At 46.4% G+C, this 15,527-nt stretch overlaps 1 protein-coding gene across 1 annotated transcript; it reads left to right on the top strand.

Moving 5' to 3' along the window:
* The first annotated feature begins 5 nt into the window (after positions 1 to 5).
* slc44a4 (solute carrier family 44 member 4) lies at positions 6 to 15,272 on the top strand. The gene is made up of 22 exons (XM_035523325.1): positions 6 to 189; positions 5,002 to 5,050; positions 5,125 to 5,198; positions 5,950 to 6,028; positions 6,157 to 6,256; positions 6,356 to 6,487; positions 7,167 to 7,227; positions 8,609 to 8,723; positions 9,847 to 9,930; positions 10,354 to 10,466; positions 10,876 to 10,998; positions 11,236 to 11,335; positions 11,454 to 11,546; positions 11,710 to 11,815; positions 12,051 to 12,310; positions 12,696 to 12,790; positions 12,876 to 12,979; positions 13,235 to 13,308; positions 13,825 to 13,895; positions 14,088 to 14,182; positions 14,281 to 14,365; positions 14,515 to 15,272. Exons 1-22 carry the CDS (start codon positions 150 to 152, stop codon positions 14,619 to 14,621), a joined length of 2,160 nt encoding a protein of 719 aa, XP_035379218.1. The 5' UTR covers positions 6 to 149; the 3' UTR covers positions 14,622 to 15,272.
* The last annotated feature ends 255 nt before the right edge of the window (positions 15,273 to 15,527 follow it).

Raw genomic sequence — 15,527 nt, 5'->3', positions numbered from 1 at the left:
CGCAACCGCGACGAGCGACACAGATTTGCTGAGCGGTTTTAATCCAGCGGTCATAAAGCATTCAGCTCGCCTTTATTTATTCAGTTTTTAGTTTTGTTTTGTTTTTTAAAGATCCCTAGGTCACCTGTAGAGTTTGTCCTGTTCGTGAAATGGGTGGTAAGAAAGAGGAGCAGGATTCTTCCGAGTACGGTAAGACCATTTGAACGGACTTATCTCGTGTGGCGTGGCAGCTGTGGAAATAAACAGATAATGTCTAAATGACTGCGCCTAGTGCGCTACGGCGTGTGTGTATGTGTGTATATATATATATGTGTGTGTGTGTGTGTGTACTTTGTCGCTTTACTTTGTGGTTGGCATGAGAAATCAAAAACGTCCCTAGACATTCACCGATTAGAAACCACGCTGGCGGCTCGATTCGGGCCGCAGCTGCGCTCCCGTCCTGGTTTCCAGCCAGCAGCGGCCGTGTGAGGAAGCTTGAGTAACGCGCCTTAATAACCCGACAAGACGAGCGCGTTTTCTAGACGAACCGGATCGTTTTTCTGTGAACTGTAACTTGCGTTGCGAGTGCGGACTCGCGGGAGCCCCCGAGACCTGCGCGCGTGCGGGGTTGTGCCAGGTCTACGCGGGCGCGTTCACAGCGCCCTGCGCGCGGCAGCCCAGCTCGAGCCTGGAGGGGTCACGCTATCCAGGGGTTTCCTTTCTTAAGCAGTCGTTATTAATGTTGCTTTAAACATCACAACTGCCTTAAAGGTGGAGCAAGTCATATTTTACCATCAAAACAATATTTATGAAAGTTGCTTTATTACTTTTATATTTTTTCCTTATAAAGGGAGGACTGTGGTCCTCAAATGAATCATTTTTTGCTCCAGTGAGCAGGTCCCATACATGGAGGCCTGTTTTATAACAACTGTGAAAAACAAGCATTGGAAAAAGTATGTATTGCTCCTTTTAAAGTAGGAGAGGTTATGTGAGTAGTGTACCAAACATGCACGCACACAAATGTTGATTTATTGGTAATATTTATAATGTATAATATACATTATTAATAAGAGAACACACAAAGCCACACACATATGGTAAGATGTAAGAGAATATTGGGGACGTGTGTGATCTCACACTTCTCTCCCCGGCCGTCTGGGCAGAGGTACTGTGGAACAGTTTCTTCCCCCATGACCTCAGACTCGGAGACTGACCGCAAGCACATGCAGCCACGTTGGTCTGTGTCGTGCTCTGGTTGGAGCTGCCCAGTAAGTTATCCTTGGTCCATATTTTTTGTTTACACTTCTGTTATTCTGTTCTGCTGCACCATGGACCTGAAGGAACATTATTACCTTTCTGGAATGACAATAAAAAGCCTCTTGACTCTTCTTCCCACAGTTGTTAACAGGGTTCCTGTAATCCCATAAACTAGAAATTGGTCATAAAGTGATGTAAGATGCAGACGTCGGAGGATACTAGCTGTTCTTCAGTTGCCATGTTCGCTTGCGTGTCTCGGGTACGTGTGAACGTGTTGCTCTAGGCTCTAGGGTTGGATTTCCTAGAGGGTGAAATACCAGCACGATGCACAATCCTTACTGCACAAAACACAGACTGTAGTGACAGTCGTAACATGGTTACTGATGTTGCAAGGGGTAGGGAAAGCTCTCGTCCAGGACTTTCTCTTCACCTGTCCGTGTGTCTGTGTTGGCGAGCACATGCACGTGGCACACATCTAATGGCGCGAGAGGCATATGGCACTGTGCTCTGCTTCTGACGAAACAAAAAAAAAAAAAAAAGGCTTAACAAGCTACGTTGTGTGACGTCGACAATGATGATGGCTTTTTCTGTTCAATGTTTTGAGCGTTGTTTGTACCGCTCTATTTTGACTATGGGTTATGACCTTTGTCGTAGAGGTTTTTAATAATCCGACATGTTGAAGAACTCTCTCTCATTTGTGTGTGTGAGAAGTGGGCGTGGTATTGGATCTACAGTGTTTGAGTGACTAGACGTTGCTACTGATAGATTCTTAAGTGTTAGATAAGGTAACAGTGTTATCAGACACTAAAGCTTCAAAACACAATGAAGGAACGTCCTGCTAATATAGACAGTTACTTTACATGATTAAAGTAACGTTTTGAAGTCAGGTGCAAATACATTAGTTTTGTAAACACCAGTCATGAATAGTGTTCAGCTGGAATGTATGAGACACATCAGGAAGCAAGTACTAATAAAGAGTCTCTCTCTCTCTCACACACACACACACACACACACACACACACACACACACACACACACACACACACACGAGTCTTGGACTCTGATACACAGATGTGTGAATTCATGCCTTCACACATGAGGGTTGAATTCTAACGTATGAGTCTAATCAGACTTTTAGATGTTCAGGTAGTCAGCAGGTATGAGTAACTGGATTATCATGTTTTATAGTGTTTGAAATTACTTTAATGAGGAAATGAAACAACCATACTTCCAGGAAGAATGAGAATTCTGGTTAAATGGAGCTGGTTGGGCTCGTTAATGGGTGTGGGTGTGTGTGTGGGTGTGTGTGTGTGAGACCACAATGTGCTGCTTAATTTCCTCGTGTGGGCCACTGGTTAACCGCATCTTTAAGGTCAGGATTTAAGCACAGTGCCAAACACACACACACACTTCTTCTGTACCAGACAGGGAAAATATCAGTTAATTAGTTAATTATATTGACTCTATCATGATTAGTATATGGCACATACACATTCGCGCACGCTCGCGCACACAGACGTCCTGAAATAAAACAGAGGAAGGTGAAACAGCTGTGCCAGGGAGTGCTTTAGTCCAGGGGGTTAATAAACAGTCTGTTTGTGTTAATAAATGCAACAGGTTAAGTTACTCATGTCTGAATTCTGCAACAGTTTAAATTTGATACATTTCATAAATGAAAAAGTATTAGAAATGTGTAAGACTACATTTTCGGTTTTAAATCTTTTCACTGTCTTTCCCTGCTAACGATCTTCCAGTTGTAAGAAATCGTGTCTGATGTCTCAGTTCACCTCTGAACTGGGCGGACCCTCTACAGGAGGTGGATGCTCTGTTAGGCTTCCAAGAAAAGACAACACCACAAAAAGATTTCCAAAACCCAGACCAACGTGATACTGGACAGATACTATGAAGCTGTTTTGCAGAGAAGATTATATTTTGTTCTTTTTATTTTCATCTGTTTCTCATTCCTAAGTGAACTGGCTTAAGACACGTTGAGTGTAATGTGATCTGTGGCCTGTTCTGAGCTCAGTCCTCTGAGGAACTGATTCTTCGGAGGGGTACTACAGCAACATTTTTTTTAAATTTGTTGTTTGTTTCCTGTGTGCATGCCGAGATCGTTGTTGTGCTGCACCTCAGCAAAGCTGCTCTCCAGTTACAGGGTGGCCACTGGCGAATTCTTACCCGGAGTACTTTCACCTCTCCAGGGTCAGTGCTGTTACGGAGCTCCTATGGTACAGGGAGTGCAAGGTGTTAGTAACACCAAGGTTAAGCATCTGATTCTTCTGGAGCGCACACAGTCGTACCAATAAACCTGTAAGTCTATAAAACATGGCCCTCCCTGCTTTATCTGGTATTTTTAACGATTATGGCATGGATCAGGATGTCCGTGGCATTCAGTCACACATTAGTCAGTGTCTCAGCTCACACTGGTTGAGGAAGCTGGAGAGAGTAGAGCAAGAAGTGTCACGGGATCATCCACGGGGAGAGTCGCTCAGGGTAAGAGCATCTACCAGGTACTGTAAAGCACAAAATAAAAGTCCTCTCTCTGGAAATTTGGTCCAACTGCCTAGATTTACTAATTTACCTCAAACCAGCAGTTGAAATTAATGAGCCAAATAAACTTGATGGTATAAATGGTGACAGTTTATTTTTTGAGCTTGAACTTGTACTCCTTCGGTTCTCCCCACTCTGATACTGGATCTGGTAGGCTCGTGCTGCACTGTGAGCTGTTGTTTAGTAGCCCAGCCATCTGCAAGACCACTTGACCAGGAGTCTGGAGGCCACCATGTTGTAGTTTTAAAGCTCAGACAGCAGTTTGTTCCTAATGTTTAAACTTTTGGAAACTAAATAAGGTTTTAAGAAGCAATCAAAGTTTTTTTTTGCTGCTGAATGGCATCAAACCCCGTAAGTGAACTGACCTATGAGTTTTGAGGTTTATTCCAGGTCCAAAGCCCAGGTCCTGTCTCCCTTTAGCAGTGAGGAGGACCGGCACCTGGGTGTATCCACGATTCTCCACGGTTTTTCATCTGCGGAATTCAAACTGGATTCAAATACAGACTCGTGTGTGTGTGTGTGTGTGTGTGTGTGTGTGTGTGTGTGTGTGTGTGTGTGTGTGTGTGAGGGAGAGAGAGAGAGAGAGACTCATTCTCTCTCATGTTCATTCACTGTAGAGGGTTAATGTTAGACGCAGGGGAAAGAGGAGGGCGGGGCCTGTGCTATATCTGTGCCCCTCCCACTTACCTCATTCATTCCCTCTGTGTACCACATGCCAACAAAAGCCTCCCGGTTGCTCAGCAACATGCAAAGTGCAATCTCCCTGCCCTAGGTGAGTGGAGTACACCGGGCTGTGGAGAGCGTGTGCGCTGCAGGAATTCTACAGGAGTGGGATGCACGTGAACCGCACTGATGTTGGACAATACACACAATCTATAGATTTAGAAATGTGACTGAGCTATGGCATTTCAACAAAGGTGCCTGTGAATTTGCGTTGGATACTGTCCCTGCCCCTGAACGTGACTGGAAATCTGCCTGGTAATGTCCTGAACACGTGCTGCTGTATTAATGCCTGACTCCCTGCGCAGTTCCTGCTAAACTGGTTTCGTGAACAGGAAGAACAAACTCAACAATCAGGACGTGTAAGGCTTTGTTTTGATGTGTGGTTAGATGCGTCAGACAGCCCAGGGACTGGTGTGTTGTGAACATGGATGGGTGTTGATCTTCGACATGTCAGTCACACCTCATTAACTCTGACTCTGCCTTCTTTAACAGGGGAGCCAGCAGCGTATGACCCAACGTTTAATGGGCCCATCCATAACAGGTGCGTGCGTGCGTGTGTGTTTGTGTGTGCGTGCCTCAGCTATATGCTGTCTGACGCTCTGATCCTTGTGGCAGGAGCTGCACTGACATCATTTGCTGTGTGCTCTTCATGCTGGTCGTCACAGGATACTTGGTGGTAGGAATTCTGGGTAAGAACCCGTTCTCTAAATCCTGCCCTCCATCTGTGTGAGTGCTTCTGATAGGCCAGATAGTCTGATGGTTTTGGTTGGGTAGAAACGTGCTGGTAGCTGTGAAGAGCACTGGGATGGGCGGAGCCTGAGTTCAAAGGTTTGATGGTTTCACTCTGGCAACTTGGACATTTAAATCTGTGCGAGGCTGTGTGTATCGCCACAGTGATGGATCCAGAGCGCACCTGGCCCCCATCCTTGACCCAGGTGTGTTCTGGCTGTGTTGGTGCAAACGCAGGCAGGGTTGGTTATAGTGGATGGGGTTGGTGTTTATCTTCAGACAAACACTTATACACACTCCTGTTCAGTATGATAACCTTGTTGGGAAGCACGTTTCCCAGCTGCATAAATGTTGTCATATGCAAAATCTGTTTAATCTGTAGGATGTCAGTCTCTTCTTCTCACACACACACACGGTCGTCACAGTCTAACTGAATGTTATTAAAAGTTCCTTCTGAGTCCGAAGGTCTTCAGCTCTGACCAGAGTGATGATTTACTAACACACACACACACACACACGAGATCCATCCACTAAAGTAGACACTGAAGTGTGTTAGTGTAGAGTGTTATTTACAGTGTAGCGTGTTGGTGTGTGGGGGAGTGTGTTATACTGACACAAGACTGTAGAGTCGCTTTGGATAAGTGTCAGCTAAATGCCGTAAAGCGTGTGTGTGTGTGTGTGTGTGTGCGCGCGGATGCTGCTGTGTTCTAGCCTGGCTGTATGGAGACCCCCGCCATGTTCTGTACCCCCGCAACTCCACTGGAATGTTCTGTGGTGTTTCACCAAACCAGTAAGCAGAAGCCAGTCTCACCCAGTCTCTGCCTGTCCAAGCCTATCTGCCTTGACATCCAGCCAAGCTTAATGTGCTAATTATTATTTCTACTCTTCTGTGTGTGTGTGTGTGTGTGTTTCGTATAGGGATAAGCCGAATGTGTTTTATTTTAATATTCTAAATTGTGCCACGGCCACAAATATCATGGCTGCAGCGTTAAACGGCCTTCAGTGTCCCACCACTCAGGTACGTAACACCCCCCCGTGTGTGTGTGTGTGGGGGGGGGGCTAATCATTGGCTCTGCAGTGTGACGTGTGGGCGTCCTCTGTGTCCCCTCTGGTGCAGATCTGTGTGTCCTCGTGCCCCTCTAATTTCTGGGCTCTGAATCCGCTGGCCTACCTGCCCAATGCAGACCTGACCAAGTTCTTCCAGCAGGACCTGTGTGTGCCCTCCTTCAACCTCAGCACCACCAGCCTGGTACGTATGTGCGTGCAAAAACGTCAGGGACTCCATCTCCTCCCTGCTGCTCTGCCCGCAGTCTGATCCCGAGGTCTGATCCCTCAGTGAAGCAGCTCAAGATCACAAATCCCTTTCGCAACAAGTCTGCTGACAGACGTGTTGCAAAGGTGAAGCTGCACTGGTGTTGGAGGCAGCCAGCTCCACTATGGGGTTGTTCTCACGTTTTGCAACATAATTACCTGTGTGTGTGTGCGTGTGTGTGTACGCGTGGTTTCACTTGCAAGTATGTATCTGAGTGTTAAGAGTTCATTCTGGTGTGTGATCAGTGAAGCACTTGTGTACACACACACTGCTTGTGCATATATGAGAAACACTCGCACATTCATATGATACACATGCACATGTTAACTGCATGTTGTGAAAAATGAGGTGTAGATCTTTCGTTTCTTAACGAACTCCAAGTCCTCATGGTCTCAGACCTTCATCTGCCCAGAACTAGACAGAATGATGTTCTTTGTTTAGCAACCTCTCTTCACGCTGTATTGATGAGCGTGCTGTGTAGGTGTTCAGTATCTACCTTCCTGTGTGTGTGTGCATGGAAGTGTTTTATGTATTTCGTCCCAAGCATCCACCTGTGGTATGTTGGTAGTTATCCTTTGTGTTTGTTTGTTTATTAGTCTCCTCTTTTCTCTTTCAGACAGCGACACAGATCATCAATAAGGAGCTATGTCCATCCTTTTACACACCTACCACCGCAGGTACACACACACACACGCACATCTAGAGAGTGAGGTGAGTCCAGTCTAGGATGAAGCCTGGCCTCCAGGCTTGCACAGAAATAAGTGTTTGACGTGCCCTTACTATATTCTTCAACCTTACAGACAACATGGAGACTCCAGCTCCCCCCCCTTTTTGTTAATTTGATTAACACATTAAACACATTAATGATGACATCAGCCTGAGCTAATGAGGTAATACAGAGAGTTAATAGGGATGAGAGGCCGCACAGTGCATTAGACAGATTAATAACATGCATAAGGGAGTATAAAGATTGTGTCCTTTCAGAAAGATTTGCGTACAGGGCATCTGTAGAGGCCTCTGCAGGCTTCAGCAAAGGATCCTGGGTAGGCTTTGGTGGACCTCAGGGTAAGATATACGACCTCTTCACCAGGTTCAGGACCGTGTAGAAAAACAATCTTCTTTAGGAGAAAGTTAACCGAATCTTCTCTTGGAATGTGGTGGTAACGGGTTTCAGCTGGTGTGGGTGTTGAGTATCAGTTTGCATATGTTGACTAATGTAAGGTTTGGATGTAATGGTGGCGAATGCAAACATTAGTATGTAAAGAGGTGAATACATAATCACATGAATACATAATCACATCTGACCAAAGTAGAAAATGTGGGTTCTTTGTGTGATTGTTAGACATTCCCCGGAGGTGCCTCAATAATGCTTAACGTTAACCTGCAATAAAGGACGGACCAGCTGTTCTCTTTAAAATAGAAAAAAGTCAGACTTCAGAATTAGTTAATGTTGTTTAACTTTAACTTTAAGACTAGCTGACTGGGGGATTTAGGAACGACACTAACCTCAGTGTTGAAAATCCAGCACACAGTCCCGGTGTACTCTGTGCAAATTTTATGTTATTAAACAGGAAACCTTGCCCTGCCTGGGGCAGTTGTCTAGGTCTAGACGCCGTTACGTGCCATGCTGGCTCGTCCAGGAAATTGCTGCCGCCCTGGGAAACTCCTGCTGCTCTCTGACCTGTAGCGTTCCCCTTCTCCTAGCCTTGCGGAGCTGTCCCGTTGTGTGGAGTTGTGTGTGGGATTAGGTTTATCAGGCTGTGGGATTAGAGTTTGATTTACTCAGGGTAGTCGAGAGGGGGATTACAGCTACCGTAGCCATCAAGACCAGCACACCTGACCTGCAGGGGGGCCAAGGCCACTTACCCCTACAGAGTTCACTCGACACCTTTAGTTTAACCCTGCTGTCCTTTCCCTGAGTTGTCTGTAGCACGTATAACACATTTGTTAGACTACTGCTGTGAATCTCTGAGAACCAGAGTCTGGTGACATCACTGACCATTCCTCCTGTGGGCACATGGGTTCTCTCTCTCTCTCTCTCTCTCTCTCTCTCTCTAGTCCTGGGCAGGTGTTTGCCGAGTTTAGGCCCTGAATATAATAACGTTCCCAGTAACTTCAGTCTTCCCGGCATGTCAAACAACGCCACCGTGAACGTGATCAAGAACGCCACAAGGTAACGTGACCATACGCACGACTCCTGCTGGAACAAACCTTCGCACATGCACAGATGGTGCCCCAGTAACGTGTCTCTCTCTCAGCGGCAGTGGTGGAGCGTTCTCAGCGTGAGTGCCGTCCATTCACGCGTACAGCCAGTGTCGTGTCCCATCTCACTTCCTGTGCCCTGTGCCTCACTTCCTGCTTGTTCTCTGCCTCACACTCATGCTGTTTCCTTCTCGCTCGGGTGCAGCTTCATGGCTCCTGTGGACTGGCCCACCCCGCCACTGGAGATGTCCGTGACCACAGGGCATAGGGAGCAGGGTCAGGGTGTAGGGTCAGCACAGACCTCCCAACACATCCGGGTGGGACTTGCTGGGCAGCTTCCATTCCAAAAAGGGGGGTGGAAGTTGGGCATTACAGTGTGTGTGAGAGAGTAATATAATGTCATTTAAGGTTTGCTGTATTTCCAGTGGGTTTTATCTAGTGGGATAAACCTTCAACTAGACCCACGGGGTAAGAGTGATCGTGAAGAGGAATGCACCCTCTGCTCCCCTCCAGCTCCTTAAGGGAGTGCTGGACACGGTCATGACATGGCACCTCTCGCTCACTCCATCCTTTTCTCCACCCGCTCTCTCTTCCTGCCATCCCTGCATCACCCTTCCTGCGGCTCGGTCCAGTTCAAATAAAACTAGGGCCCTACTATCTTCCCCTAGTCCTTGCTCACTTCCTCTAGTCTTCACTCAGCCGATGCGGGGATTCTGTTCTAGGGAAACTGAGTGTGTGGTTTTTTTTTTGGTTTGTTTGTTTTTTTTAATGGGAAAGAAGCCCCTGCTCTGTGTGCCTCTCAGCCCTGCCCTGTCTGTAGTCCCGCCCACCCGGTCTGGGGTGTGTCTGTAGTCTTAGCCAAATTGCCTTTTTCATGTAGCGTTTTACACAGGAACCTCTGTGCTTGTCCACAGGTGTGTCTTTCTGTACATGTGTTGTACGTACACACAGGCGTGTGTGTGTGTGGGGTTTACTGTTTACTGATGAGTCAGTGTTTACTGTTGCTATGTCACATAAGGGTTGATGTCTGGGAATACATGGTATTGGTGCTTGAGTCCAAACACACATCGCTGAGAGGGTACTCTACCCCACAGTGACCTGGTGTCCAGCTTCAATGCGAGAGATGTGGGCGTGCGCATCTTCGCAGACTTTGCATCAACGTGGCAGTGGATCGTCCTGTGAGTGTAAAATTAAACACACTGCCCCCTTGTGGCACCTTTCGGAACTTTCCCTTGATTTCTGACTTTTTTTTCCAAGCGTGTCAAAGTTAACACAAAAACAGTCTCACATGATCCTTCAGCCAGACTTCTCACCAGCAGCTTGAAAAACTTGATTTTAAACTCTAACCAGTTTCTCTCTCTCTCTCTCTCTCTCTCTCTCTCTCTCTCTCTCTCTCTCTCTCTCACACACACTCAGTTTTCCCCAGTTTGGACAGAGCGCACTCAACCATTTCACTGCGAGTTATACTGTGTATGACTATGTATGTGACAGATAAATCAAACTTGAAACTTGAACACACACACACACAGTAGGTTGGTGATTTGCCATGGTGGTCAGTCTGCTATTGTGTACACTCACACACACTCTTGTCTCACACACAGTGGGTTGGTGATTGCCATGGTGGTCAGTCTGCTATTCCTCCTGCTGTTGCGTTTCCTGGCAGCCATCTTGATCTGGATCCTCATATTGGGAGTGCTGGCAGTAGGAGCTTTTGGTAAGTGTGTGAGTGTGTGTGTGTGTGTGTGTGTGTGTGAGTGTGTGTGTGTACGCGCGTGCGAGTTATTCAAGGGAACAGAGAGGGCACTCCAGAGTGCTCGTGGACTCAACAACACTGTTCAGATGGGACCAAAATCCTCTAGTGTGAAGAGCCACAAAGTTACTGATCTTTACATCACCAAACTTCTGCTTTTACCTTTTAACAACTCTGATTTAGAAATCTGGTGAAATAAATACATCTAAACTCCCCCTTTTTCAGCATTAACACTAGAGAGGTCTGGAGGGTTACTGAGTTACTGGGACCGAATTTGAGAGGGACGGCCTCACTTGTCAGTCTCCTCTATGGTATAATATCTCTCTCTCTCTGTCTCTCTCCCTCCCTCTCTCTCTCTCTCTCTCTCTCTCAGGTATCTGGTACTGCTACAGGGAGTATGCAATGCTGGCCAACTCCACTGTGACCTACAACAATGTGGGTTTCTCCACCAACGTCGACGTCTACTTGCAGATCCGTGACACTTGGCTGGCCTTCTGTAAGAGTGTCACCACCTCACGCTAACAGTAAAGTCCAAACGGACATTAAAGACATTAACGAGAAATTAGAATTTGTTAAATGTAAACCTATTTAGCAAAGAGGTGTCAGGTGGGGGGTTGTTGCTTGAACTAGCGATGAGGACAGTGTTGACATGTTGCTACATATCTTGCAGTGAGGGTTGATGTACTCCTTGTGCTCTCTCTGTTGCCCCCCCCCCCCCCCCCCCCCCCCCCAGTGATCCTCCTCAGTGTGGCTGAGGCGGTTCTACTGTTGACCCTGATCTTCCTCAGGACCCGTATTCTCATAGCCATCGCACTCATTCGGGAGTCCAGCAAGTTTGTACAGGCGCAGACGCCCCCCCCCTTGACTCTAAACCAAATACCAAATAACAACCCACTTACTTTAGAGGATTTTGCAGTATATGAGAGTAATGCTGTGTGTATGTGTGCGCAGAGCAGTGAGTTACATGATGACGACGCTGATCTATCCACTCGTCAGCTTTGTTTTCCTCGTTGTGTGTGTTTCCTACTGGGGAATAACAGCACTGTATCCTTTGTGTGGGTGTGTGTGATGTGATGCTGCTACTGTGTGACAGTCGTGGTGTGCTGTGTGTCTTTGGGACTGACTGTGAGCTGGTGTAATGGTGAGAGACTGAGAGGGTGTTGGGATACAGACAGTGAGACGCGTACAGCCTCAACGGTGTGTGTAGATATCTGGCCACATCTGGCGCTCCTGTCTACAACGTGGTGGCTCTCAATATGTCTCAGAGTGACTGTAGTACTGTCATCACTGGCAACCAGACCTGCGACCCGCTGGTGACCCTGAGTACAGCACACTCACGCATTCATGCTCAGAGCAGATGATAGTCTACCGTTGCACATGCATGCTACTGCCACACCTAAATAAGTCGTCGACTTCAGAAACGCAGACTGGTGGTGCAGAGGTTCCCAGGAATATCCACAGGCCAGAGAGATGTCTACCTGCCACTGATCTGGGCCATGAGAGGGGTAATGTACACTTAACACTCTCTCTCTCCATCCCTCCCCCCAGGCGTTTAACAGTTCTATGTATCCGTCATGCCCCTCGGCCCGCTGCGTGTTCATCAAGTATAACAAGGATGGCCTGTTCCAGAGGAACCTCTTTAACCTGCAGATCTACAACGTCTTCGCCTTCCTGTGGTGTGTGAACTTCGTCATCGCGCTGGGCCAGTGCACACTGGCCGGGGCCTTCGCCTCGTACTACTGGGCCTTCCACAAGCCCTCCGATATCCCAACATGCCCTCTGGCCTCCTCCTTCATGAGAGCCCTACGGTAAGCCTGACCTCTGACCTAGTGATGGCCACAACCCTGCTCCCTCCCCTGGAGTAAGCTCACATGTTACCGTACTGTAAGCGTAAGCTGACACGTTACCACACCCTCGGTCTTGCCCTTTACTGCACAGTAACCCTAACCTCACTCATTATATTGTTTTCTATGGTTTTTTTTTGTGTGTGCGCGCGCGTGCATTCTTGGACACCATGTGTAAGGTGTGTGGATATTTCCGCTTGAGTGGAGACTGAAACACATTCTTCTTACTCAAGCACATCTATAAGAATACAGAACGGAGATCGGAAAGTTCAGTTTTCATCCAAAAATATAATCTGAAAGGAAAAAAAACATTAATTTTTGCTGTTTTCTTGGCTCCCTCACTCCTCAGGTATCACGTGGGCTCTCTGGCGTTTGGCGCTCTGATTCTCACTATTGTGCAGATCATCCGCATCATTCTAGAGTACATCGACCACAAATGCAGGGGTGCGACTTTCCCATCACCGTCAACTAACTCTGCTGGAGGAGTTCACTTAGGTGTTTAGTTTATCTAACGTGTGTGTGTTTCCAGCTGCCCAGAACTGCTGTGTCCGATTTATCCTGTGCTGTCTAAAGTGCTGTTTCTGGTGTTTGGAGAAATTCATCAAGTTCCTCAACCGAAATGCTTACATCATGGTGAGCTACAAGAAGCTGGACCGTTCTCCTAAAACCCTTGACACCCATATACTTCTTTACACACATAGATCCCTGTATGGCCCTGTTGGCCCATGGTGCCGGGTTCAGCCTGGTTGTTCAGTGTGTTTGTTACTGCGTTTGTCAGCCCGTGCAGCTGCTTTTTTTAGTCTCTAGACTGTGTTGATCCCTTTCTGTGACTTTGCTTGTCAGCCTGTCTGTCTGAGTCTGTTCTTCTGTTGCTACGCTCCTGCACAGATTGCCATATATGGGAAAAACTTCTGTGTCTCAGCCAAGAACGCTTTCCTCCTTCTCATGAGGAACATTATACGGTAGGTGCACCACGAATGTATGATGCAAAGAAACAACGATGTTGATCAAATTAACAAGTTATTTACATTGCACTTATTTGCAAAACAAATTCGATTAAAGTGCCTCACAGCTGAAGACCACTGAAGTAAGAATAAACATAATTAGACGAATCCTATCTGAGTATTTTAGAGAAAGATCAAATAATACAAGTGAAGAAAATGGAGACAAAATGCCCCAAACAAAACTAAAGGACTAAAATCAGTCCAACATCAGACAGACGTTGCCTGTGAGCATGTTTTTCCCACGTGCATGTTCAGTGTTTTAACAGTCCAGTTCTGGCCCCTCTTAAGCAGTACTGACCCACATTACGGGCAGTCTAGACAGCTATTGTCATGTGTTGCTGGATGAACTTTAAAGCATGTATAATGATGGAGGAAGAGCTGCATCGCGCGTTCTCTGCATCACGCGCTCTCTGTGATGGAGGCGTGTCTGGGGCCAAGGACGGACTTGTGTTACGCGCTGTGATGTGTGTGCAGGGTGGTGGTGCTGGATAAGGTGACGGACCTGCTGCTGTTCTTTGGAAGACTGCTGGTGGTTGGTGGAGTAGGTAAGAGGGAGTGTCTCTGCTCCGAGAGACAAGACATGGTGGCTGTGTTTGACCAGTGTGGTCAAAACGGAGAGGAGTTAATATCCTACATTACAGCCTGTATCCCACAAAAATCCTCAACATGCAGTTCAGTACTGATGCTTTTTTTCTTCAAACCCTTAATTTTCTAAACTGCTCCTCTCCTCTCCTCAGGTGTGCTGGCGTTCTATTTTTTCTCCGGCAGGTTGGTCATTCCTGGCGTGTCTTTCACAGCGTCGGCACTGAACTACTATTGGATGCCCATCATAGTCAGTCCCTTTCTCACCTGCTTTCTCCAGTTACCCATTGATTACCTCGGGGGGGGGGGGCGTATGGTAATCCCATCTATCATTTTGTATCGTAATAGGCAGTGGTGTTTGGGGCCTACCTAATCGCTCACGGATTCTTCAGTGTCTACAACATGTGTGTGGACACACTCTTCCTCTGCTTCTGTGAGTTCTGGTCAACACACTGTTGTTCGTTACGTTATTCATTTATAATACTGCTAATCCCTTAGTGCTAATTGCTAGTTCAACTAAATTACATCAAAACTACAAATGGATTAGAATTGGACTTTGTTGTTGTTCTGTCATTTCCTCAGTGGAGGATCTGGAGAGGAACGACGGCAGTGCAGAGAAGCCCTACTACATGTCCAAAAGCTTGATGAAGATCCTGAACAAGAAGAACAAGCAGCCAAATAAACAATGAACACTCCTGCACCCTGTCCTCCTCCAGAACACAGTCACTTTCTTCTCCACTCCTTTCCAAAATTGCAATGTCTCCAAATCAGTTTCCCATGAAGGTCTTGGATCACCTCCAGAGGGTCCAGACACTCTGGACTCATTTTAAGCTTGTTTAGCATTTCTAATTTTAGTCTGTGTTTAGCAGGGTTGAAGGGTCACTCTGAGTCCAGCTGGTAATTTTGTTCATTAATTCAGTTGTACTGTTGTTGTTGTTGTTGTTGTTTGTTTTTTTTTTGTACCCAGATGTACAGCAGAATAGTATGTCAGTATGTGACCCATACTGACATATTTACATTTGCATGTTGGTTACAGAATGTAATTTTGTGCTTCCACCATTGTACATTGACTTCCAATGCTTGCTTTTTTTTTTTTTTTTTTTAAAGATTCCCTAAAACAGTTTCCATGTTATCATATTTACCATGTGAATGTGCTGCTTTTTAATGCAAGTCTTAAGTTTTATTTTTGAAATAAGAGCATGCAGTTTTCTGAAATGTCACAGAGGGGAATTTGTGTTGATTCTGTTGGAGTAGACTTATTCAGCCAAAGTGTCTTTAACCAATACTTGACTGCTGTTAATGCCTTTACAGTTGATCTCAGTGGAGCTATTTATTAAACTACATTTTACACATAAACCAAGGCCTTTCGCTCCTGTCCGTCGTCAGAACAGTCTCTAAACGTGAGCCTCCTCATACATGCCACATCTGAGCTCTAAACATGGAAATGTACAAGTGTTATGCATTTTTATATTGACATTTTTCATCAGGGAATTTGTGTGCCATGAACGACTGATGAGCACTCAAAAGCTTACTGCCTAGGTTATTCAGGGCCTGCTTAAGTGACATGTGACCTCTTCACCTGTTTCCACAGCAAC

The sequence above is a fragment of the Electrophorus electricus genome, chromosome 2, assembly GCF_013358815.1.
Source record: "Electrophorus electricus isolate fEleEle1 chromosome 2, fEleEle1.pri, whole genome shotgun sequence".
In the NCBI taxonomy this organism is placed as follows: Eukaryota; Metazoa; Chordata; class Actinopteri; order Gymnotiformes; family Gymnotidae; genus Electrophorus; species Electrophorus electricus.
Note: the sequence above shows the minus strand (reverse complement) of the source record. Positions and strands in the feature narration are given on the sequence as shown.